General features: G+C 39.1%; 1 protein-coding gene across 1 annotated transcript in view; it reads right to left on the minus strand.

Moving 5' to 3' along the window:
* Positions 1–15546: 15546 nt before the first annotated feature.
* AIFM1 (apoptosis inducing factor mitochondria associated 1) overlaps positions 15547–27850 on the minus strand; it is a 57034-nt gene continuing 44730 nt past the window's right edge. The window contains exons 16-18 of the mRNA XM_075184686.1: positions 27210–27334; positions 26220–26419; positions 15547–16029 (exon numbers count right to left, since the gene is read on the minus strand). Of these exons, the coding sequence (XP_075040787.1) occupies positions 15958–16029; positions 26220–26419; positions 27210–27334 (397 nt within the window). The 3' untranslated portion in view covers positions 15547–15957. The remainder of the gene's footprint in view (positions 16030–26219; positions 26420–27209; positions 27335–27850) is intronic.

Consider the following 27850-nt stretch of genomic DNA (forward strand, 5'->3'; position numbering starts at 1 on the left):
AAAATGGCTGATTTGAAAGAACTCAAAGGGGCTAAGTGTCCACCCTGGGGAGTGGGACTGGAGCTCAGCCAGTGGAAGCCACTGGCCTCATTTCGAGAAAGGATACCTCAATTTTTAATGTAATGGTGCGCTCTTAAAGTGGTAGTTAGGGGGACGATAATCCAAGTGGCATCTAGGCTGCGCAAAGCAAACTTACACCACCAATTGCAGTTAGAATCAAAGCTTAGACTCTTGGAAACCCAGAACAAAAGTCATCCAACTAGGCCCTTGAGTTCTGAGATTTCATTGGTTAAAGTAGAACTGCAAAAAATTGCTCATGGCTCATACCCTTGTGGCACTGTCGAAACTGCACTAAAGGTTCAATGTAGCATGAAAGAGAACAGACTGGTTGTTGGCAAGGAATTTAAGAGGATTGCAGGCTCATAATCAGATTAAGTCCATTACAAACCCGAAGGGCTCCAATTCGAAAGGGATAGCAGATATTTTTGCGTCTTTCTATGCAGGTTTATTCTACATGCACACCACTCCACATATTATTGGAGCAAAAGTGATGTCTCCTCATTTTTGGAAGAACTTCTATTTCAACACTAGGGAAGAGTAGAGTGTTCCATGGTCCCAGGAAGACATTAGGTGGGTTATCAAACAGCTTCCCATAGATAAGGTGCTGGGCCCAGAGGGCTATATAAATACATTTTTTATTGCTTTCCAAGAGGAATTGTTACCCATACTAGAGCAACTTTACAATGTTGGCACTGAATCAGGAAGTTTCTCATCTGAAATATTGGAATCTCATATTATAGTAATCCCAAAGCCTGGAAAAGACACCACAGATTGTAAAAACTATCGGCCTATAGCCCTATTAAAAACAGACGTTAGGATCTTTGCGAAACTTATCGTGAATAGGCTTTCCTCTGTTATCCCCAAGTTAATTCATATGGATCAAGTGGGTTTTGTTGTGGGCAGGCAGGCTCCGGAAAATTTGAGGCGTATATTCCATCTCATAGAGTAAATCCATAAAACTAAAGAAGCTATGCACCTGCTCTCATTAGATGCTGAAAAATCGTTCAACAGACTTCACTGGACCTATATAGTAAAGGTTCTCAAACGGTTTGGGTTTGCAGGAGATACAGTCATGGCCAAAAGTTTTGAGACTGATACAACATTCAATCATAGTAAAATTATCTATAGCACTCAATAAATTAATAATAATCAAATAGTTTATCCACTCCAAATCATAGTGTAATGATAGATAGCCTTCAATCAGTCAAATCATACAGTTCAAATATGCGTATTTTTAAACCCTCGTGGCTATACAGCATTTATTTATGGTTTTATATATATATATATATATATATATATATATATATATATATATATATATATATATATATATATATATATATATATATATATATAGAGAGAGAGAGAGAATGACACAAGTATTGGTTTTCACAAAGTTTGCTGCTTCATTGCTTTTAGACCTTTTTGTCAGATGTTGCTATGGCATACTGAAGTAACATTCCAAGCATTTCATAAGTGTCAAAGGCTTTTATTGACAATTACATTAAGCTTAGAGTCAAAAGAGTCAATGTTTGCAGTGTTGACCCTTCTTTTTGAAGACCTCTGCAATTCACCCTGGCATGCTGTCAGTCAACTTCTGGGCCACAAACTGACTGATGGCCGCCCCCATTCTTGCCTAAGCAATGCTTAGGGTTTGTCAGATTTTGTGGGTTTTTGTTTGTCCACCCACCTCTTGAGGATTTACCACAAGTTCTCCATAAGCTTAAGATCTGGGATGTTTCCTGGCCATGGACCCAAAATTTCGATGTTTTGATCCCCAAGCCACTTAGATATCACTTTTGTCTTATGGCAAGGTGCTCCATCATGCTGGAAAAGGCATTGTTCATCACTAAACTGCTCTTGGATGCTTGGGAAAAGTTGCTCTTGGATGTTTTGATACCATTCTTTATTCATGGCAAAATTGTGAGTGAGCCCACTCCCTTCGCTCAGATGCAACTCCACACATGAATGGTCTCAGGATGCTTTACTGTTGGCATGACATAGGAATCATGGTAGCACTCACCTTTTCTTCTCTGGACAAGCATTTTTCCAGATGCCCCATACAATCTGAAAGGGGATTCATCAGAGTAAATGACTTTACCCCAGTCCTCAGCAGTCCAATCCATGTACCTTTTGCAGAATATCAGTCTGTCCCTGATGTATTTCCTGGAGAGAAGTGGCTTCTTTGCTGGCCTACTTGACACCAGGCCATCCTCCAAAAGTCTTCGCCTCACTGTGCGTGCAAATGCACTCACACCTGCCTTCTGTCATTCCCGAGCAAGCTCTGCAATGGTGGTGAACCAGTCCCGCAGCTGAATCAACTTTAGGAGATGGTCCTGGCGCTTGCTGGACCTTTATGGCTGCTCTGAAGCCTTCTCCACAACTATTGAACCTCTCTCCTTGAAGTTCTTGATGATCCAATAAATGGTTGATTTAGGTGCAATCTTACGAATAGCAATATCCTTGCCTGTGAAGCCCTTTTTGTGCAAAGGAACAATGACAGCACGTTTCTTTGTAGATAACCATGGTTAACAGAGGAAGAATAATGATTTCAAGCACCACCCTCCTTTTAAAGCTTCCATTCTGTTATTCTAACTCAATCAGCATGATAGTGCTCTCCAGCATTGACCTTGTCAACACTCTCACCTGTGTTAATGAGAGAATCACTGACCTGATGTCAGCTGGTCTTTTTGTGGCAGGGCTGAAATGCAGTGGAAATGTTGCTTTTGGGATAACATTCATTGTCATGGCAAAGAGGGACTTTGAAATTAATTGAAATTCATCTGATCACTCTTCATGACATTCTGGAGTATATGCAAATTGCCATCATAAAAACTGAGGCAGCAGACTTTGTGAAAAATACTATGTGTCATTCTCAAAACTTTTGGCCATGACTGTAGTCTGAAAGCCATACTGGCACTGTATTCTAAATCATCAGCGTGAGTATTCAGTGATGGGTTTCTTTCCTCAAACTGTCACATCTCCAATTGTAGCCATCAGGTGTTCCCTCTATCCCCTGTCATATGCCTCCTATCAATAGAACCATTACCCACAAGGGTGACGTTAGAGCGTAAATGTAAAGGCGTGGTTTTGTGGGGAGTGTCACACAATTTATGTTTATTCGCTGATGATGTCTTGTTGTTCGTCACAGACCCAGAGACCACGTTGCTAGAGATCCTTACTGTATTGTCTCAATTTAGCAGAGCCTCTCTATATAAACTTAATACCTCTAAGACAGAGGCACTTCCGACCAACTTTACTCCATAGAGACTGCAGAGTTTAAAAGGACAAATCTAATTATACATGGGAAATCTACTGAATTATCATATCTTGACATCCACATAACTTCACACTTAAACACAGTTATAGAAAATTCTCTACTCCAATATCAACTTTTGGCATTAACAATTACATGGATGTGCTACAAGGTCTCCAGGTTGGGCAGAATTTCAGCGTTTAAAATTATGCTTTTCCCGAAACTCATGTACTTGTTTTGCATGCTGTCGTTCAGCCTACCTGATGAGTAAATTGATAACTATCATGAAGTCTTACGTATGGAGAGCTAAACCTCCACAGATGGCACTGCAACGTAGGACTCAAGGGTAATTACAAGGAGAACTAGCCTTTCTAATCTAAGAAATCTGAGCATACATGAGGCATGTCTGCTATCCCAATTGAGGGACTGGTCTCTCCCAAGGGAGAGGAAGCCAAAAGTCGAACCGGAGTCGGCATGCAATCCAGAATTTCCCTTGGTAGACTTCTTATGGTGGCCCAGAGACTGGAGACCCTCTGATAACAATCTGCCTGTTCCCACTAGAGATTCCCTAACTATATGGGACCGTCTATGTAGGGATACTGAGGAATTTGTACTTCCCACAGCAAATGCATCAATTCCGGCAGTGGCCAAACAGATTGCAGACTTAAACCATTCGGGATGGGTAATCCAGACATTGGGTCATCTATTTGAGTCAGGCAGGCTCTCCTCCTTTACTCAATTTAGTGACTTATATCAATTGCCCAGAGCAGACTCTTACAAATATTTATAGCTCAGACACTGGCTAGCAACACCGCCACTTAAAGATCTATTAATAAGACCCCGCCCCCTGCATTGTACCACACTAAATTGACAAAAGGAATAGAGCAATATAACTACTTGGGTGGGTTTGTTTGGGTTGTCAAAATATGTTATAAAGTCTAAAATACAACTCCAATGGGAGACGGCCCTCCAAGTGGAATTGTCAGGAGAGGACTGGGAGCGTATCTTTACTCCTTCAAAATGTCTAAATCACACAGAAATGCTGGTAAAGCTCCTAAATAAAATGTATGTCACACCTGAAAAGCTGCATGAGATGTGGTCCTCTATTTCCCCAACATGTTGGCGTAACTGTGCTGAGAAGGGAGATGTTCTCTATATGATTTGGTCCTGTCCAGTATTGCAGCCCTTGTGGATTAAGGTATTCAAGTCATTAAGCGAGATCCTCCACCACCCAATCCACCCTTTCCCTGAATTAGCCCTTTTGCACCATTACCCAGTTTCAGTCCCACAGCGGGATAGATATGTGACGGGACAGGTACTTATAGCAACTATTGCCCAGGCGTGGAAATACTCTCTCTCACCATCGTTGTCATAGATTATCTCGAAATTACATTTCAGTTTTGAAATGGAAGCCCTATGAGTGCCTTACTTTACCATATCTGCCTTTCCACCAGTGAAATGGAGTGCTTGGCATATCTACACGACTGAGGATGAGGGAGCACAAACACAAGATTCACAACAGTGCAATAACGATACGCCCTCAAGTCCTTTGGCAATAGTCAATTAAAATAGACCCATTGTTTTGTTTAGGTACCTGAATATGTGCTTGGATTATGTAAAGGAAAATTTTGCTTGTCTTTCTTGTTGGCTGTTTTGCTACAACATACCCAGATAATTCAGACATGTGACCATTTGTCTAAATATGTAGTTCATGATCTATTGTTGTGTTCCTCACCCACTATATACCCCCTCTCCCTACCTTCCCTCCCCCAAATGAATGTCTCACCCACTCCCTTTTCTTTGTTCTGTACCCTTCAGTTAAACAAAAAAAATTAAAATCTAATATTTTTCAAATAAAAAAAAAAAATATGCTGCATTTGATATATTACTAAGAGTTAATTGATAAAAAAAATATACTGTATACTGAATTTGGACATATGTCTGTATCCATAGAATTAAGATTTATATTTCAAATTTAAAGAACCACTGATTATAGGTACATTTGCTAGAAATTAGTGTCTCAGGTCATTTTGTTGATTTTAAGCACAAAGATATAAGAAATAACAAATTATGCAGATATATTGTTGATATGCCAGATACAAGATAATTATGTGAGATGTATGAATGCAGTATACTAGTGTAATTTTAGAGATATTGATAGAACTATTATCTGAAAAAAAGCATATGGGTAAGTGTGTTAATGAGTATTAAAATGGAGAAGACTAAATCAGTGTAAGATCAGGTTTTAAGATGTTAAATTATATTGATTTTTTTTCTCTTTCCCTTAAGTTCAGGAAATGTTTTAGAATGAACCGAAATGAAAACTGAAATAATTATGAACATTTGTTAATGACAGAACCTTTTCTTTATAATTAATCATCCTGTAATAACCTTCTGTGGTCTATAGCATTCTAACAGCCCAACTAAACTTTGGTCTATGTATAGCATACAACGATATTCCCTGTACTACATTGCCACAAGTTTAAACGGTTATATTGATAGATATTATTGTTGTATTTTATAGTGAAATATTACCAACATTTGTAAAAATATTTTTCTGTACAGAAACAAATAAGTATGTAAATTGTGTGACTGTGAAAGTATAACTGTTGAGGATAAAGGTTATAAAAAAAAAAAAAAAGAAAAAAAAAAAAAAGGTAGTATACACAGGGCTGGATTAACCATAGGGCTAACTGGGCTACAGCCCAGGGGCCTATGGCATCCAGGGGGCCCTTGAAAGTGCTCAGCAGCAGCATTGATCGGTCGGGGTCCCCCGGCGCGATCAGTGCTGCTGAGCACTTTCAGTGAGGTCCTTCTCCGGCGAGCTGTAGTCTCCTTACTGAGGATATCTCGTGAGTCTCACTCTCACGAGATCTCAGTAAAGAGCGTACAGCGCGCCGGAGAAGGAGGTAAGTGCCGGGGGGGGGGGCGGCTCGGATCACGGGGGGGGGAGCGGGAAGCTCGGGTCATGGGGAAAGGGGGCCCTCACGGGGGAATGGAGGCCCCCTTAGCCCAGGGGCCTCCATTCCCTTAATCCGGCCCTGAGTATACAGTGAAAAACAGGTATTCCCAATAATTAAATTATAGATAATTAGTACCTGTAAGCTGTGTGATCGTACCACACATGTTGCATACACAACTGTGATTGCGCAATTGTGGACGGTGAGAGGAAATTCGCTGGAAAGATTGGTATTCTTCAATATTTAGTGCTCCCAGTTCTAAAGTACTCAGCAGAAACTTCACTGGAAAGATGGAGTATTGTTTTGTGCTGCGAAGCGTTGAGGATTCCGCTTCCACGCGGGTGCTAGATATTCATATTTCCTTTCTCCCAGTCGAAAACAACGGTGTTAGGGTCCTCACTGTGTACGCTTGGCATCTCATGAATTGTTAAGTTGTACCCAGTGGAGAAGTGAGGACGCAGCTTAAAGAACGCATCCTCAGCCAACGAAATCTCTAGTTTTGCGCTGTGAAACGTTGAAGAGTCCACTTTCAAACGGACAACAAACGTGCGAAATGACTTAAGTATGTAATGAATAGGTGCGCATGCAATTGCGGGCTATGAAAATGACTGCTGCATGTGTGAAACCTTTTCCTAAAGTTGGTAGCTTTGATCCAGATGTATTGAGTACAGTTAGAGATAAAATTTGTATGTTAAGTTATCGAAAATTGCAACTTAAACATATACGTGTTTAAATTTTTGTCAGTATAAGGGAGAATATAAGGACCCCTCACTTGTGTCTACCATTACCCGTGTACCAAGGGAGGGAGGGTGGAGTGCACAGCTCAGCCTCAAAACTATGGTCGACCACCAGGAAGTTGGTACATCTGGGTTAAGTACACAAAACATAGCTACAAGTAATGAGGTGATTACAATAGTAAATATTCCCAAAAATAGTAAATTCTAAAATATGTAGAATTAAGTCATGTAATTATTACTATTTATTTATATAGCGCCACTAATTCCGCAGCGCTGTACAGAGAACTCACTCACATCAGTCCCTGCCACATAGGGAATTTAGACTGTAAGCCCCAAACACACACACACAGAGATAGAGATAGACACACACACACACACACACACACAGATAGACACACACACACACACACACACAGACTAGGGTCAATTTGTTAGCAGCCAATTAACCTACCAGTATGTTTTTGGAGTGTGGGAGGAAACCCACGAAAACACGGGGAGAACATACAAACTCCTCACAGATAAGAACATGGTCGGGAATTGAACTCATGACCCCAGTGCTGTAAGGCAGAAGTGCTAACCGCTTAGCCACCGTGCTGCCCATGTAATTTGTAACTTAGAAAAAAAAATGGTTGGAAATATGGCAACATGATAAAATGAAAATAAAAATATAGTTGCACCAGCATGTAGTATTGAAGGATAATTTACAAGTTAGTGGAAAATGTTTAATATTAAACTGCTTATAAAACAGATTGTAGGGGAACTGTCATTATCAAATGTTCTAAATTAAAAAAAAAAAAATTATATATATATTATATATATATGAAAATAAGAGAATGTGAGAATTCATAATACACTTTATTCTATCACATCAGTTCTATTATATATAAATATGTTTTCAAACAGGTCAGCAACAGAAATCCTTGTTCATTTTTCTCCTCCCCAATAGATATTAGGAGAAAGTATTGCCAAGATGCTAAAATATGCAATTTTTGGATGAACACCTTGATGTCACAACAAAGAAAGAAAATATTAAATATATTATTTTAGAATTATTTGTTAGGTATAAAGATATAGCTTAATTAGTAGTTGTCCAAATCTGTTTTATCTCTGCATAGTGAAATGGGATTGAAGACATTTGACTCCTATAAGTGTCAATTACCGTAAAAATATATCTGTATTACCACAACTATTTTCAAAATTGCATTTTATCATATATGTATATATAATCATTAAACTATAAAATCCATTGTACTATACACACGTTATCACAAACCCCACATCCTACAATAATGATGAGGAATTGTAAGAGAGTAATCTGCGTGTCAATATCCCTGTCACTCACCGGACTGTGAGTGCCTCTTCTCCCGTTGTTAGGAACCGTGGCCGCCCGCCATCCTGACGGTCTGCGCATGCGCAGCCTCTATGAACTCTTCAGACCTGTTGCTTTTAGTTAAATGGCTGATCAGGCAACACTCCCTATTTAAAGCACCTGTGGTCAATACCTCGTTGCCTGTTCTTGGAGTCTCATTCCCTGTGAGTCTCTGAAGGTGTTCCTGTGTTTCCTCGTGTCTTCAGCTCCAGCTGATTCCTCGCTACTGCATTACCGGTTTCCAGACCGCTTCATCTCTCCTGTGTTTCATCGTGTCTTCAGTTCCAGCTGATTCCTCGCTACTGCATTACCGGTTTCCAGACCGCTTCAACTCTCCTGTGTTTCATCGTGTCTTCAGTTCCAGCTGATTCCTCGATACTGCATTACCGGTTACCAGACCGCTTAAACTCTCCTGTGTTCATCGTGTCTTCAGTCCTAGCCGATTCCTGTCTACTGCATTACCGGTTGCCAGACCGCTTCAACTCTCCTGTGTTTCATCGTGTCTACTATTCCTGCTGACCTCCGCAAGAATCATCATTGCTCCTCTCGTGTTATGTTCTCTGCCTGTGTGCTTTACAGACATGGATTGGCTCTACTCATGTCGGCGTTCAGACGCTCAGCTATCCCTGTGTTTCTCTCGTGACAGCCTGCTCAACTGAACCACGGTATGCTTATCTTTTATTGACTTTACCAGCTTATTGCATATCCGCTAGGACTGTGTTCTACTCATCTACAGAGTCCTCTATCTCACGAAGTTATAGATGCTATTGACTTTGTCTCATATGTCCTGGATCTCAGTAGTGACTTTGTATCTCCAAGCAGCGCTAGTCATTTGCTATTGTATTATATATACCATTGGAATCAAGTTCCTTGTGCTCTCCGTGTTACCTTTGATGCTCCATTCATCTACCCTAGTGCCTATCCTCACCTATATATGCAGTGGAACAAGTTGCTGAACGCAGACCACTGACTCCCTGTTTCCTATTGGCACCTGGAACCTGTCCCATCACTACAAGCAGTGGTACAACTTGCTGTACGCAGACCACTGACTTCCCCGTTACCTACTTGCACCTGGAACCTGTCCCATCACTACAAGCAGTGGTACAACTTGCTGTACGCAGACCACTGACTTCCCCGTTACCTACTTGCACCTGGAACCTGTCCCATCACTACAAGCAGTGGTACAACTTGCTGTACGCAGACCACTGACTTCACTACCTCATATCTATCCCTGGACATTCCTCTCACTATAGCAGTGGTACAACTTGCTGTACGCAGACCACTGACTTTCCTCACGTCTTCACGTCCATCTAGATCCTCGTGTTCATATTGTTTAACTCATAACCTGTTACTGCTAGTCAGACTTTCCTCGAGCATCCTCTCACCATCTGGTGATTCTCCTGTTCCGCTAGTCACCCTGCTACCAGAAGACCACTGTGTGCATACACTACTCTGGTAAGACTACATCTGGTGATATCCTGGGCAAAGACTCCTAGTGCCCGTGACAATCCCATTGGCACAAAAGTGCAATCAGATATCGACTCAATAACTTCTAATGCAAATATGGATTGTGCAGAATGTGTCCGTGTACATTTTGTTGACTCAGATATATACATATCTAAAAAGAAAGGGATTAATTATGTAGACCTGATAAGGAAAACGTTTTGCTATATAATAGATTAAAAAAAGTGTTGTTACAAGTAGGTTGCCATATTTTAGGATGTTCTATTACAATTAAGTTTAAGGTATCCTTATGACAGATTACATCAGGATATATACTGGTTATTACATAATATAATGCTAAAGATATATATTGTGAACAGTATAAATCAGGGGAGAGATAGAAGAAAGATTGTTTAGACGGTTTAAAAAAAATAGTTTGTTGTTTTATACCTTAAGCAAAGTGAATTTATTTTATCGTTTTATAAAACATAGCATGCACTTCAGTTTAATGAAGAACAGGGAAATTAAAATTTTTATATATATATATATATATATATATATATATATATATATATATATATATATATATATATATATATATATATACACACACATATATATACATACACACATACACACTGCTGTTAGAATTGCACACAGTAATGACTGAGCTAAGTTTGGTGTGTGGTCAGAGGGTTATCTTTTGGGTTCTGCACAGCATCAGAATTACTTTCAGACTTCTAACCTTCCATCTTTTTAGGAAACTTTTTTTTTTCTTACAGCCACATGTAATGACATTGGAACTGTAACAATTGAGTGACTGACTTATGCTAGCCAAATATTTGACAAAGAACTGAAAGAAAAAAAGAAAAAAAAAAAGAAAAAAGGAATTTAAAGTTCCTCTAACCAGACTTGTGAAACAGTGACTGTTACAAGTAGAAATTTATTGCTTTCTGGTTGTGTAATAAAGCAATGGGAAGGATATTGCCAGGTGTTCAAAGACCATTGCCACATTAATGAACATTGTGAAAAGAGACACTCGCATCCATTCTACTATGTGTAAGAGAAACACCAAGCCATCAAAAAACCAAGCCTAAGAGGGAGAAATACTTCCACAGCTTGAGAATGTGTTCCAGGAAGTTATTGATTGGTGCAAGAAAGGGATTCAGCGAAGAAGAATGAGCTGTACTTGGTGCCCACCACGTGTTTGTTTTTCTCCTCATTGATTTCTATATTTTCCAGCACCATCTATTTTTAAACTACAGAAGGGGGGTTTGAAAAGTGATACTGAAAATGCTGTTACGGTTTTAAAAAAAGGTAATAAGTGAAGTCCAGCACATATTTTTCTTCAATCCACAAATTTAAAATAGTTTCATTAGTTTAGAGATTAGATTTGAGATAATATATTGTGCGTCTCTCACTAATTGAACAGATGAGCAAAGTAAGAAATTGATTGTCACGAACACGCTCCCAGCTGCCGTGATTTTGGGGTGTTTGGGCTGGAATCGTGTGACTTCATACAGCACAGTCTCTCTACCCATCACACAGGTTATAGACCTACTGAATCGCCCCCCAAACACAGCGCTCACATCCCCAGACACTTCAGGTTTGCCACCACCTATTGATTACGGGCAATAGGACCCCAATATACTGTCCCACACTGACACACAGGCTTCTAGCTAGCCACAGACTAGCAAGACCCACATCAGCAAGCAAAAGGTTACCTCTTCACACCTCCAGACTGTTACACAAATTTAAATGCAAGCACACACAGCTTGTCTATTAAATGTATCAACAAAATCACAGTGGCGTTCCAAGGGTTAACTTGGTCGAGCTCTCTTCTTAACAGGCTAATGCAGTGGTTCCCAAACTTTTGCAGTTCGCGGCACCCTTAGAGTCTCCAAATTTCTTCAAGGCACCCCTCCAAAATAATTATTGAGCAGTCCTGTTTTAGAAGTAGTTGGGTCAAAAAATTGTAATAAGTATTTAGGTCAGGACAGAAATACTTATTTAGTTGTATGCAAAAATGCCCCCTCTGCATCCAGACACACTGCCCCCTCTGCTTCCAGACATACTGCCCTCTCTCCCCCTCCTCTGCCCTCTCTCACGAAGTCCCCCTTCCTCTGCCCTCTCTCACGATGTCCCCCCTCCTCTGCCCTCTCTCACGCCGTCCCCCCTCCTCTGCCCTCTCTCACGCCGTCCCCCCTCCTCTGCCCTCTCTCACGATGTCCCCCTTCCTCTGCCCTCTCTCACGATGTCCCCCCTCCTCTGCCCTCTCTCACGCTGTCCCCCTTCCTCTGCCCTCTCTCACGCTGTCCCCCTTCCTCTGCCCTCTCTCACGATGTCCCCCTTCCTCTGCCCTCTCTCACGATGCCCCCCCTCCTCTGCCCTCTCTCACGCTGTCCACCTCCTCTGTCCCTGTTACACTCCTCTGCCCCCTGTTACCCTCCTCTGCCCCTGTTACACTCCTCTGCCCCGTTGTGCCCCAGCTGTCACCCTCCTCTGTCCCTGTTACACTCCTCTGCCCCCTGTTACCCTCCTCTGCCCCTGTTACACTCCTCTGCCCCGTTGTGCCCCAGCTGTCACCCTCCTCTGCCCCTGTTACACTCCTCTGCCCCGTTGTGCCCCAGCTGTCACCCTCCTCTGCCCCTGTTACACTCCTCTGCCCCGTTGTGCCCCAGCTGTCACCCTCCTCTGCCCCTGCTACACTCCTCTGCCACGTTGTGCCCCAGCTGTCGCCCTCTCTGCCCCCGCTGTCGCCCTCTCTGCCCCCGCTGTCACCCTCTCTGCCCCCGCTGTCACCCTCTCTGCCCCCGCTGCCACGATCCCTCTCACTCCTCTGCCGCACGCCAGCCATAGAAAAAAAAAAAGAAAGAGCACAGAAACTTACCAATCCGCCGGGCTGCTGGGTCCCGGCGCCTGGCAGATTGGTAAGTTTCTGTGCTCTCTTTTTTTCAATGATTGGCCCGCGGCACCCCAGTGACAGCGCCGCGGCACCCCTGGGAGCCGCTGCGCACAGTTTGGGAACCGTCGGGCTAATGGATTCGTTAGAGTATCAAGGACGCAACATATTAAATTATAGATTTAAGATATAAAAGTACAGGGCATACAGATAAAAAAAAATAATTAACAATTAATAGATTGACATAATAAGCAAAACAGTTTAAAATAAAATGAATTGAATTCAGAGCATACCTTACAGATAAGTGATATATTCTGGCCAAGGGAAATTGGCTTGGAAGATGGACAGCTTATCAATGTGAATTGATTTCCCAAAGTGACCCCTTGTCCCTTCAAAACACAGGTTTTTAAGCATACTCAAATGGGACGGCATTCACAAGGGCAGTGTGAATGCTAATATGGGGACGGAAATGTCCCTTGGTTGTCACCTAAGGCTTGTTCAAAACTATTCCTTCGTTTTGAATTGCCTTAGCTTTTCTCAGATTTATCCCAGACATAACTTTCCCTTCAATAAACCGGTCATAACTTCCCATACATTTAAATACCAAACATGATGGAATTTTGACAAGGTGACATTTATTTTCTCCCGAATACCACCTGTACCTGTCATTCACAACCCTGGTGTGATTTCTGCTCCTCAGTATGTAGTAACACCTTGATTTCCCAAAAAATTAACTATGAAGGCAATTTTCCTTTGAAGCTCATATTTCTATATACCTGTATAAGCCTGAAAAATGCTGCCTTGGGCTGCAAGGATGTCCAGCTGTGACCAGCCCCACAAAGTCTATTCAGGAGTCCAAGACTAACAGCATCAGCTCTTTGAAGCTGCTACAGGTGACACTTCTATCTTCTCACAATGGGATGTACAAAGCCATCAACTACATTTACATCAAACTCTCTGTCTTCACATTTTACACTCTAGCTAAACTTATCAATGGATTCATTTGCTATAATATTTACACTGCAGTTATGATTTATCCCTTATAAATAACAAAGTTCTCTATGTTCACGGCAATGATCGAAGAGAAAATAAATGTCTGCATTGGGTAGACTTTTATTCCAACTGATCTGTTAAGGGTATATGTATAAATATGTAAGAATTTTTAATTCGTAAAATATTGTATAAAATAATGAAATAAAAAAGGACAATCGATAGAGTCAACTACAGATTCAATAGTGACTAGAACATCGTGTTAATCAATTGTAAAGTACATACTAGTAGAAACATCAGGTACAGGGAAAGGGTCAGGATAAGTTTAGGACAAATTGGGTTAAAGACCACATAGTTAATAGGGAAGAATTATAATTTTAAATTAAAAGTGTATTAATATGGTAGTTTTGAGTACTACCAGAGAGTGGACTTTTGAAGTTGTATTTATAAATAGAATTTATTGTAAGCAACCTGATTTGTAATATTACATATTATTATAAATATTGTTAGAGGAATTTCAGGTAAAATACTGTGAAAAGGCTAGGAACTATATCTTACGCAAATATCTCTAAGAAAGTAGATCCGTGAAGTGAAAGCAGATTCATTGTAAACCATCCATGTGACCTCTGTGATGACATCATTTTGTAAATACACCCACCATTGTAAAAGTCTTTAAATTAGCATGTAGTCTATTCATGAGCCTCTCTGTCTGCTGGGACCCTTAAGGGACAGGTCGTATATGAACTACTGTGCTATGCCTTTTGTAAGTCTAACTTAAAAATGAGATTTACTTAATATTAGAGTTTATTGCAAAATCTACATTTGGACTTGACAATATTAATTTATTCTGGAAGTGAATTCAACAGACAGGATGCAGGAAATCAAGAGATTGATGTAAATTCTGTTAAAGTTTAAATTGCGTTAACCCCTAGTCTGGAAGATTTTACAGCCAGAGATCTGATGCAACATTTTAGAGGTTGCAGAACCATCTAGGATCAGGGGGCGGTGTTGGCTCCTGGCAAACTAGTCTCCAAAACTGTATAAAAAGAGACCTGTTTTGCACTGAAATGTAGTATTATTCCATCTGTACCTTTCTGGATGCCACTAGTACCTTCAACTAGTGGATGTAACTGTCCTTATTAGGACACTTGAGCTAACATCACTGCTTCAAGAACCTGTTTTGACGACTACTTATTCTGCTGTAATTCCTGTGACCTGCAGATTAGGTCAAATCTAATCAGTTATCCGGCTGTTCTGAGGCTGGGACCCAGCACTCTAGTACCATCGCCTTGCCCTCTACCGACAGCTCTGGCCAGTGCGAAAGGCCAGAGGGAACTATCCACAGCAACTCTGATCTGAAGGCAAGAGGTCAGGGGTACCAGACCAGGTGTACCAGCAAGGGGGTACACTAGCAGCGAGAGTTACTCATGACATTGTTCTGGATGCCGCAAAGGAGTCCAGTGCCGGCAGCAGCTTAAGCCCCTCCTACTGCAGTTAGAGGGCACATTTGGGATAAAGAAAGGGGACGTTGGCAAAGCAAGCCATACAGGTCCCCAGCAACGCAACAGACAGGGTGGCATAGGCAGTCCATCCTGTCACACCAGCTATATAGGATAAGTGGGTTTTGAGAATATTCATTGTTTTATTTCAGCATTTTGGAATGTTAATTATTGGTGTTAATATTTACTTGGGTTCAGGGTTATATCAGCAATTATCCCCATAACAGCAGCTGGGACTGTTTCTATTGTCAAGCTTTGCAGACAAATCACTAGCACCTGATCCTATTCTTTTATAGTTCTCCATAATGCATCACAGGGAAGAGACAGGTCCACTTTAAAAACAGCCAAAGTTCTTTAATGAACAATTTTTACTTTTACAAATAAATTTGTATGCTTATCTTGTGGATATTTACCCCAACACATATAATTACAGATGTACCATAATTTTATGCACACCTTGAAGAGCTTTCAAATTACTTTACTTCAACAGAAACTGGACTTTAGATTAGAAATAACATGTACAACTTATTTCCACCATCCCTCTTCTTCGTGCATTGCAACTGGATAAAGGATATCTTTTCCCACTTTAAAATGGCTTGACCAAGATGATTCCACATGTGGAAATGCACTGGATTTCCTATGGCTTGGACTGAAATCTTAGTTTGTGTCCAAGTCCGAAGAAGATATTAATTCCAGCTCTGAAGTGGTGCTGCAATGAAATTTTAATGTCCATTAAACCGTTTATTCCTCATGGATATTGAAGAGTTTGGCTACTTCGTTCAAGTCTGTGTGTTGTTCTCCATCTTTTATTATCTGTGAAGTTAACAAAAAAAAGCAAGTACAAATAATGTAAACAAAAAGCTTGATATATATTACAAGGAGCTTTAAATTGCGGACATGGTTCCACTATTAAAACAAAAAGAATGCCAACATTGTTAACTTATAAAAATGATAACCTGCTGTAGAAATCTTATTTATTTTTATATGCTTTTAGCTACACAGTAATGTGCGCCTCGGTTTACAACAAAGTAAAGGTGCAGAATTGAAAAACCTTTATATTTAAAAAGGGTATTGCAGTTGGGATATGCAATTATCTCCCTTTGGGGGAAATCAATTGGCCACTGTAAAAAGTAACGCGGCCTGCGCACTATTACCGTTATTACAATAGTGCGCTTAAATACAGTTATTACGGTAGATTCAACGCCGGCTTTTTGCTCATAGCTCCCCAAGCTGTGAGCAAAAAGCTAGGTTAAATTTACCGTAATGATGGTAATAGGTTTAACGCGGCACTACTTCGGGGGGCAATTGAATTCCCTTTTACCGTCTGCTCTCACCTCCACTGCTTACAGTATTTTGGAACATTTCTCACATGTTGAATATATTAGCAGGCAAGGTACAGTTCCATTTAAGGTTAATATGCTCTTGTACAGAAGACTAGCTCTAGCAGAGACTGATTTGGCATGACACGCAATATGTACAGAAGTTGGGACTAGTAGCAGTTAAGACTCATATGGCATGCTATCTTGTTCATCTGGTTATTGGACAGGGGAAAGAGGAAAAACAAAAGATCTTGAGGTAGACAAAAGCAACATCAGTGCAAGGGGGGAAAAGGTTTGCTGGGGAAAAAAAAAAAAAAAAAAGGGTATAGTGATGAAAGGAAGCAAATCCAACACTGGTGCTATTATAAACTATTCTGTACAAAAGATTCAGAGAAGTAGGAAAACAAAGTAAATAATTATGTAGGCACATACATATAAAGAACATGAATAAGCCTGCCAACATTCACAGATCTAGCAAAAGAGAAGTGTTTTTTTACTCTCTTTTTTATAAGTGTTACACAGAAAAATATGCAAATCATCTTACAGTTAATTCCTTGTCTTCAGAACACTCCAATGCAGCCTATTTACTCTGGGTTTAGCTTAAATTTTGTTTAGCTAGAAACAGGTCAAACAAATATGCCCCCTCATACAGAGAATATATGCCTGCTCATCCTCTTCTTCCATATCTTTTGAGTACTTCCCTAGCTACCTTCTGAAATGGAAAAACATCTCATACAACCTGGGTGGGCGCCCCCAGACCGATCAGTGATGCTGAGCACTTTCCCTGCAGTACTTCCCCGGTGCGCTGTATTCTCCTTACTGAGAAGATCTCGCGAGTCTCACTCTCACGAGATCTCCTCAGTAAAGAGTGTACAGCGCGCCGGGGAAGGAGAAGGAGGTAAGTGCCGGGGGGGGCGGCTCGGATCACCGGGGGGAGGGGGGGGCCCTCACGGGGGAATGGAGGCTCCCTTAGCCCAGGGGCCTCCATTCCCTTAATCCGGCCCTGTGTATGCTGCATAAAGAATTTATTTACTGGCTGACTGAAGGATGTGTCTGCCAAATTGAGAATCTCCCTTTAATAAAACATCAAGGTGAAAAAGACTTGGAAAAAGGTATGGAAGGATGTCCAAGGTCCATCCTGCTGGTTTGGACAAGTCTGTCACAGAAGACTGAACCTTCTTTACTCAAGATACAGATACCACTCTTCTTAAATGGTTTTTCAGTATTTCAGGTACTGGCTTCCCACTCCTCTTGAATGCCAACAACATCTCTGATACATCTGGGCATAATTTGTTTAGAGGGAGCATATTCTTTCAGATAGTCTGCAGGTATCAAATACAGCTGTTCTATTTTTATTAAATCCTGTGAACAATATAAAAATGGCTCTAGCCAAATCTAGTGAATGCAGTTTATTTTCTCTCTCTCCTTTGAGTTATGGAAAGAAAGCTGGTACCACTACTTGATTGATGTGGAATGTAGATATTACTTTTGGTAGAACAACAGGATTGGCTCAACACCACTATCAGAATACATATTCATGAAACATTCTTTGAACCATAGAGCTTGTAACTCCCTAATTCTCCTGGCAGAAGTCACTGCCTCTAGGAATAACACTTTTAAAGTCAGCCATTTCCCCGGTACTTCCTGTTATGGTTCAAATGGATCATCCATTAGCATTTTTTAGGACTAAACGGTGACTCCATGGGACCTCAAATAGTCTGACTGAAGGAAGGATTCTTTTAACGGCTTGGAAAAATGTATAATTAGTTCTTTCAAAACTAATTTGGTATCTAGGATGAAATTTTGTGCCAACGCTTGTAATTTTAGTGTAGCTAAAGCCAAGATGTGTAGGACAGTCTCTAAAGTTGGATTAAATTTAGGCTCGACAGAAATGTTTTCCATATTCTATAATAGACAATGAAAGAATTATTTTCCCTAGCTTGTAGGAGTGTACTGGCCAGGGAGTCTGAGATGCCTTTATTTCTGAACATCTCCTGCTCAATCTCCAAGCCATCAAAGTTACGCGTTTTACATTTTGTTGTAGAACTAGACCCTAGATTTAGTAAATCCATCTGAAGTGGTAGACGCTATGGTCTCTCTCTCTCTAAGCATTTCCCATGCTACTGTATAAGAAAATATTTTTTTTTTTTTAATTTTCCCGAAGATACAAGTAATGAGAGGAAATGGAGGGAAGACTTATCCCAGTTGGAACATCCATGGAAGTGCAAGAGCATCTATTACTTCTGTTCCTGGAACCCTGTGTCAAGACAGCAGTCTGGGTACTTTGGCTCTGTGGTTTATTATTGTGTATTTGTGGAAGCCTGAAACTTGTTTATTAGTATATGGAATACTTCCTGATTTAGACTCCATTCTCCTGGACGGCTTTCAGTGTGGCCAAGATAGTCTGCTAGTATGTTCTGTTTGCCTTCTACATGTAATGTTGATAGCAGTTTTACGTTCTTTTCTGCCCAAAGCAAAAACTCTTCTTATTTCTATCATTGCTCTGCTTTTCGTTCCCCCCTATCAATTTGTGAAAGCTGTCAGAGTCCTGTTGTCAGAGTATATTCTTAGAGCTTTTCCCTGTAATACTGGAAATTTTTGATTGCTTTCCAAGAGGTTTATCTGCAATCTATTCTCTGTGACCATACGCCTTGTGCTATCTTTTCCTCAAGATGTGCTCCCAATCCTATCACACTGGAATCTGTTCTGAGTATTAGCCACTCTCGCCTTGAAAGGGACATACTTATTGTCATTAACTTGGGGCTTCTCTACCAGTTAAGAGATTTCCATGTGTTGTTTGACAATATTATTGCTTGATCCAATAAGTACTTTTTATGATCCCACTTCCTCAGGATCTCAAGCTGGAGATCGCTCATATGCCACCTTACCTGTGGGATTATTCCTACTGCCGAGGACCACATTCCCAATAGCCGCAGCCCTTTCCTTATTGTTATCTGAGAACCAGTCTGCATGTTCTTATTGGTATGCTGTAGTCAGGGACGCTTTTTCCCACGCTGCCAGATGCTGCCGGCAGGCCTATAAATAGACCTACCAGCTGTTAGAATACCATTCTGCGGTGGGTTGTTTCATTGCAACGTCTCGGTAATCTCTTTTTTGCTGTGCCAAGCATGTTCCGGCTGGATTATTTCAGGGACTAAGCTGCCAGACGGAAGATTTTTTTTTTTTTTTTTTTTAAACTTCAAATTACTTTAGATTAAAAGCGTAGGACAGGATCGTAAAGGAAAAAGAAGAACAGAGTAGGCAAGTAAGATTGTTTTCTCTTTTTTTTTTTGGTTTTAACGGAGGGGTGTTTTGCTTACATTGGTGCACTACAGGACACAGCAGGCCCTTGTTGTTTCTTAAGTGCTAGCATGCCCTGGCAGCCATGGATATGCTGGTGCTTTTAGTAGTACAACCACAAGCATGACCAGACTGTTCATGGCAGCCTTGGCTTGCTGGGACCTGTAGTTCACCAGTGTTTAATTCATATTTTTTTTTTTTATTATTTTTTTAAATGTTTTTTTCTTTGTCGGACCCCAACTCCCTAGGCAAATCCAACCCCATGCTGACCAGCTGGTTTGTCATCATGACAGGGGGATCCTCTGTTATGATGCCACCAGCCCCAGCAGGCTAAGTATAGGGCGGATTGGAAGAGAATCGGGAGGACACGGACGCTGTTTGCACCTCTGATTTTCCTCCAGCGAGCCCTAGGGTTAATATAACTGGGGGGGAAGGGGGAACTAATTATTTTTTTTAAACACTTTTATTTTCAGTGTTGGCCATATAGCTCTCATTAGCGACTTAATGCTGGCTGTGTGACTGTCGGCATTTTCACTGTTGGCAATTACACTGACGGTATTTTATCCGTAATAGAAAGGAGGGTAACCGCACTAAATGAAAAAATAGTAAACTTAGTACTTAACCCCAATATTTTTACTCCAGATTATTTTTAATATATTATAATGTTGTAACTGGAGGGTGCTCCCTTATACTTATATATTAGAATAAGAGCCAAGGAAAAGAGAGTATATGTAGAGGCACTCCGGGGTGTTTTAATTAAAATAACTTGTTTTTATTGATATGCATTAAAAGATATCAGTACAACTTGCGAAAGTATAAAAACAGTGCTGAGTGAAAAATAAAATGCAGATTTAAACTGCAAAATCGCTGTGTTCTCATGCCATAATACAAAATTTAATTGACATAATATTGTTATTTGTGTGTTGATATTTTAATTGTTGTGCTGATTACATAACACCTTGTTGGCTCGTTAGCTAATAATATTAGAATATATTAATGCCTAATAGCTCAATATCTCTGTATAGAATGTCAGGCAGTGATAAAACTGAAACAATGTCAATTGGTATTGTATGTCTTATATTATTGACACACATCTATACCACTCCTATAGCTAATGAGTCCAAATTAAGGTGTAGTATTGTCAGATAGTTGATTGTGATAATGATCCTATCTAGGATCCTCTAATATCGCTATATCACTGAAGTACAGATAGCGTGATTAGTTAGCATATAATAATGCCATCAAGCGGCTGACCATTATCTGATAGTAATATCTATAACAGGTTGATGGTATTCGTATAGTATCTTGAGGTCAGCATAATGAGGCTGTGTCGATATAGTACAATTATATTGGTAATGTTATCAGGTAGCTAACCGTAGATGTCTGTAAAAAGTATCTGAGTGACATCTGAGGATCAATGACTAGTGTGATACAACTGCTAAGCTGCCTATTCTGGCTAAGTCTATTTGCAGTAAAACTATCTGGCTAAATAAAGATAATTTTATAATCAGCAGGGCATGAGAAACACAGCGAACGCCCACGCGCGTTTCGCATGTGTGCTTTTTCAAGGCAAGACGAGCTACAGCTCTCATTGGCTATTTAAGCTGTGTACAGACCATCCCCTTGTTTGCGTCATAGCACAAGATCCAATCATGTGGTCCACATCGCGGAGATGATAGACAGTTAGAACTGCCTATCATTGGTCTAATCCAGGATGTTCTGGATTCTTATTGGTATTTACAGTGAAAAGCAGGAAAAGTTTATTTAAACAGTACAACGGAGATATCGTATTGTTTTTTGGCGTTTGTTATCATAGCTGAATTGATACCATAAATTCTAAGATTATTAATAGCGTTGTATTATAATTACCAATTACAAAATGCCCATTGTTAGAGATAGATATAAATTTATCACAACTAAGACTATAAATAGACCTTTATTTGGAAGTAGAGCCTGTGATATTATCTGTGTAAGTATCCATTATAAAATATTATAAAATATTTATTAGTACAGATATTGTCCTAAATTATATATTACTTATGATACATGTATAAAGAATATAAATTATTTTTATATGATTTGTTTATATGATACCTGAAGCAAATAATATTATTCTATATTTATTTAATAAATCATATTTTATATCTACTGGTCTTGTGTTAATATGGTAATAGGTACATTATGATACATATGTAAGGGGTATAAATTTTTCTTGTGTACATTATCTATGTACATTGTGTACATTATCTATGTGATCCCTAAAGAGAATAATAATATACAATATTTACTTAATAGGTTGCCTAATATCTACTAATGTACTAATGTATCATAATGTACCTATTACCATATTAACACAAGACCAGTAGATATAAAATATGATAATTTATTAAATAAATATAGAATAATATTATTTGCTTCAGGTATCATATAAACAAATCATATAAAAATAATTTATATTCTTTATACATGTATCATAAGTAATATATAATTTAGGACAATATCTGTACTAATAAATATTTTATAATATTTTATAATGGATACTTACACAGATAATATCACAGGCTCTACTTCCAAATAAAGGTCTATTTATAGTCTTAGTTGTGATAAATTTATATCTATCTCTAACAATGGGCATTTTGTAATTGGTAATTATAATACAACGCTATTAATAATCTTAGAATTTATGGTATCAATTCAGCTATGATAACAAACGCCAAAAAACAATACGATATCTCCGTTGTACTGTTTAAATAAACTTTTCCTGCTTTTCACTGTAAATACCAATAAGAATCCAGAACATCCTGGATTAGACCAATGATAGGCAGTTCTAACTGTCTATCATCTCCGCGATGTGGACCACATGATTGGATCTTGTGCTATGACGCAAACAAGGGGATGGTCTGTACACAGCTTAAATAGCCAATGAGAGCTGTAGCTCGTCTTGCCTTGAAAAAGCACACATGCGAAACGCGCGTGGGCGTTCGCTGTGTTTCTCATGCCCTGCTGATTATAAAATTATCTTTATTTAGCCAGATAGTTTTACTGCAAATAGACTTAGCCAGAATAGGCAGCTTAGCAGTTGTATCACACTAGTCATTGATCCTCAGATGTCACTCAGATACTTTTTACAGACATCTACGGTTAGCTACCTGATAACATTACCAATATAATTGTACTATATCGACACAGCCTCATTATGCTGACCTCAAGATACTATACGAATACCATCAACCTGTTATAGATATTACTATCAGATAATGGTCAGCCGCTTGATGGCATTATTATATGCTAACTAATCACGCTATCTGTACTTCAGTGATATAGCGATATTAGAGGATCCTAGATAGGATCATTATCACAATCAACTATCTGACAATACTACACCTTAATTTGGACTCATTAGCTATAGGAGTGGTATAGATGTGTGTCAATAATATAAGACATACAATACCAATTGACATTGTTTCAGTTTTATCACTGCCTGACATTCTATACAGAGATATTGAGCTATTAGGCATTAATATATTCTAATATTATTAGCTAACGAGCCAACAAGGTGTTATGTAATCAGCACAACAATTAAAATATCAACACACAAATAACAATATTATGTCAATTAAATTTTGTATTATGGCATGAGAACACAGCGATTTTGCAGTTTAAATCTGCATTTTATTTTTCACTCAGCACTGTTTTTATACTTTCGCAAGTTGTACTGATATCTTTTAATGCATATCAATAAAAACAAGTTATTTTAATTAAAACACCCCGGAGTGCCTCTACATATACGGTATTTTATCCGTATAAGAAATGATCTACTTTTTTTGCCTAATTTCTACACTTTTTACAAAATTTGGTTGGTTCACTTTTCCCTGGATGTCTGTTGAGATTTTCTCCCCATAGCCTCAGGGTTCTGGCTATTGAGGCAATAGCTACTCCAAATCCTAATGTGGTTGCAGATGCAGCATGAACCCATTTCAAATTACTTTCTGCTTTCTTGTCCATAGGATCCCTTAAAACGACTCCCCCATCTTCTAAAGGAATGGCTGTTCTGGTAGACAAACTAGCTACAGCTGCATCTACTCTTGGGATTAAGCTCCACGTCTGAGCTTCCTGTCCCCCGAATAGATACATCCTTGTCAATGTTTTAAAATTAGACTGAGGTTTCTCCACTTGGGTCCATTCTTTAACCCTTTCACCACTTGATTTACAGGAAAAATAATTTTCTCAGCTGTTCTCCATTTCCACATTAAGCAGCCTAGGCGTTTCCTTAATTTCTCATGATTCATCACTGGAAGAATGTTCCAATATTCCAGAAGAATCTATCTTCCATATCTATACTTGTTAGAGATGGGGATTTTTATCTCCTTGCAACATGCATAAATCTTCCTTGGTTACAAATGATTCCTTAATCCATGCAATTAGCTCCTTAAAATCCTCAGGAGGCTGAGTTTTCCCTTGATTTTAGCAAGTGCACATACTAGCTTCAGATTGTGCCATAAACGTGTAATCACAGGCTACACAAAACCTGTGTGTTGATTTCCCTCTTGCTTTCTCCAGGCTCTTACATACAAAATATCACCGCACCTGGTAATCCCACCCCAAATTACATTTAGCTCATAATAATAATATATTATTAGCGAAATATAGGTGGTGCAGCCAAAACACTTCGTACTACATATACAAGGGCTCAAAGAGAAAAGAAAAGGTCATACATGGGCATTTTGTAAGTTACTTATATAAATCAATTAAAACCTTGTCCTTTATTAGTAGAGTTTATTCTCCAAGCTCTACAAGAGTGCTGTAAAATGAATACACTATTACGAACGAAGCTAAAATACCTTTGCATGTACAAATGCAAAACACCCATAACAAAGGCTTGCCTGGAGCTGGTGTATTTCAGCAATTTGGGATTAGGCTGAGGCTCCATTAAGGCCGCTTTGATATTTAGTAGCGATACACATGCATCCATTTAGACAGGGAATACTCTTTATAGCAGTTCCAAGTGTCCAGTGATGACGCAGTGCGTGCGCAGACCAGCTCCAGAACATCCAAATCATGATTTTTCAATACTTTCCCTCATTCTGCATATCACCACTTGCTCTAAGGTAGCAGCACAGCAGTCCTCAAGTGGCTAACCTGCCCACAGCTTACCCCACACCTGTGTAGCGTTGCCGAGATAGAGAAACCAGGAGAGTTCTTTTGCATAACGAAAAACAGCAAACACCTTGCTGATATGTTTAGCTAGAGACAGATAAAAACCATAGAGGAAGAGGAGATGGCTTGCAGACTCTCCAAGAAGGCGTTTGTTTGACCTGTCTCTAGCTAAACAAAATACGAATGCTTAAAACCACAATAAAGGCTGCCATGGAGGATTGAAGAAGAAAGTATTCAACCATCATGAGGCAGATAAGCCCCACAGTTAAAGAAATACTATATTTTTATGAATAAATGCAAAATATATACATACCGACATATAAACACAAACACACACACACATATACATATACATATACATATACATATATATACACACATACTGAATATTGTATTGGGACAATACCTTTTTTAAAAATGGATTGTGACCTAATCTCTTGGTTCAGTATATACTATCAATATACATTTGCCATGAGCTGGTGTTCAACCAAATATTCATCTATGGGGCAGGACTGTGACTGCCAGTACACCGAATACTCAGACAATACCAACTGCAAACACAGCTCCAACTTCCCTTTCAAATCACTGCATTTATGTTCAGAAAGGTTTATGTACTTTGAATTGTGTCATTGGGAATTCTATTTTAATTAGTATAAAATATTTCCATTTTATTTGAGTGATCTACATGTCAATTTGCTGACAACCAAATCTATTGAAGGCAAACTGACTAGTGTGCCAAACCCCTCCAAGAAGATAAATAAATCTCCAGACATCCCAAAATAACTGCAAACAGCAATTTATCGGCGTACAGGATAGGAGGAATCTATGAAAGATTGCATACGTTTTGATTTCATTGCTTTGAGACACTCGAGATTGCTTCAAAACGAGTGAAATGAAAAATGAATGACATGAGAGCAGGAAGAGTCCTACAAAAAATGTGAAATGGATTGGGTAAGCTCTGTACATGTATTAATTTGTAGTGATTTTCACAGACTTAATCTTAACCTTTGTAGATTATAGATATCAACGATACTTTTGGGTAATCATGTTACACAGGCAAATACCCTCAGCCCTCAAATCCTCACCCCATCCTTGTTTATACAACTATTTCCATGGATTAAACACTGCTTATATTTGCAAGTCAAAATTATTTTTTCCCAAATAATAATAAATAATAATAATAATAATAATAATAATAATAATAATAATAATTAAATAAATAATAACCTTGCGTGCAATTGGCATACGATTGAAGATGTTCCAAAGCACAATTCCAACCACCACATTGTCTCGGAGGTAAAATACTACTCCTTTTCCATAGGAGTCCCCCTGTTGTGCGGGAGCAGGGAGGGAGGGTGAGGGCTCCTTGGTTTCCTTCTCCGTTTGCATCACATCATGAACTTCACTCTCAGAGCGGATCCCTGTGCCTTTTGTGTACAGAGAGCATAAGATATAAAAAAAAAATATGCAATTAGTACACAAATACAACTATATTATCATAAGAGTAAATATAATATACAAAAGCATGGGACCAACTGTCCAGATTTCTTGGGACTTCAGGTTTACGGAGAGTTTTGAGCAAGCAATGTGATTTTTTAATCAAGTATTGATTAAAAAATTATCCTGGTGTTTATTCACATGATGTCCTTGCATTTCTCTCCTAATTAGATCATCACAGAAGAGTAGTAGTTATATACTTTTGCCTTCTTAGTATTTTTTATTTGTTTTACTTTCTAGAGAACAGATTTCCAAAGAACAGATTCCATAAACTTGTGCATCCTATAACAAAGTGCAAATGTACACTTACCCATAGCAATCAAACATGACTCCATTGCTTGATTCACACCAGTTTAATCATATTGTAAATTGGTTATTATGGGTAACTATACATAAGCACTTTAGTAAAAAAAACAAAACATTTCTGGATTTCTAAACTATTCTTTCTAGAATGTAATCAAATATTTCTTCTATGCTGTTAAAGTTTACCATGTCCAGACAAGTAATCTTTTGAAGTCATTCAACATTTCATTCATGCTATGTCTCGGGCATTATTACTCAAACTTATCACTTCTATCATTCTGTGTGGGATACTTTATTATTTTAAACTACCAGCTGTTGCATATTCTGTCAGATCAATTTTGGTCATCTGCTCTGTTTCCAACCCACTATCTCCACATCCATTCAATCCCAATATCCGTTCTGCAATTTCTGCCTTACCGCTTTCTTCAGCAGCTCTCTTTGGTGTGTCTTTTTCAGTGGCTTTGGCGAATACACCAACTGTTGGAAGTGCGCTGTCAACAATGCCAATGGCTTCATATCCAACCTCTGGACCTAGGTCACTCCTAAAGAACCAAAGTAAAATAAACATAGTAAGGAGAGAAAAAGATTAATGTGAGTATTGAGAAGGCAGAATAAATGGAAACTTAACATTTTATTTCAGATTTAAAAGCCAATGAAACAATTTTCAAATCATTGTTAAAAGATGACATCATAATTAAAAAACACAAAACAAAAGAAAGAAAACAAAACAAAACACCTAGCAATGCTATTACAGCACCCCTCTCTTTAGTCTCGCAGGTATATGTAAACATTTACACAGTAAGATTTTTTTTATATAAACATTTGCAAACTCAGTATAATTTCTAAAGCTATATATTTTGTTATGTCCCACTATTAAAAGCAATAACAGGGCCTGGAAAGGCTTAGAGCATGGTTGTCCAACCCGCGGCCCAGCATGCCTGTAAATGTGGCCCAGCAGGCGTTTTGGTTGTGGCAAGGGGGCAACACTGAAAAAAAAAAATCCTGCAAATTATTTTTTTTAAAAAATAAAGAAAATACTTACCTTGCGGTCACGTCAG

Source organism: Mixophyes fleayi, chromosome 9 (assembly GCF_038048845.1).
Source record: "Mixophyes fleayi isolate aMixFle1 chromosome 9, aMixFle1.hap1, whole genome shotgun sequence".
Taxonomy (NCBI): Eukaryota; Metazoa; Chordata; class Amphibia; order Anura; family Limnodynastidae; genus Mixophyes; species Mixophyes fleayi.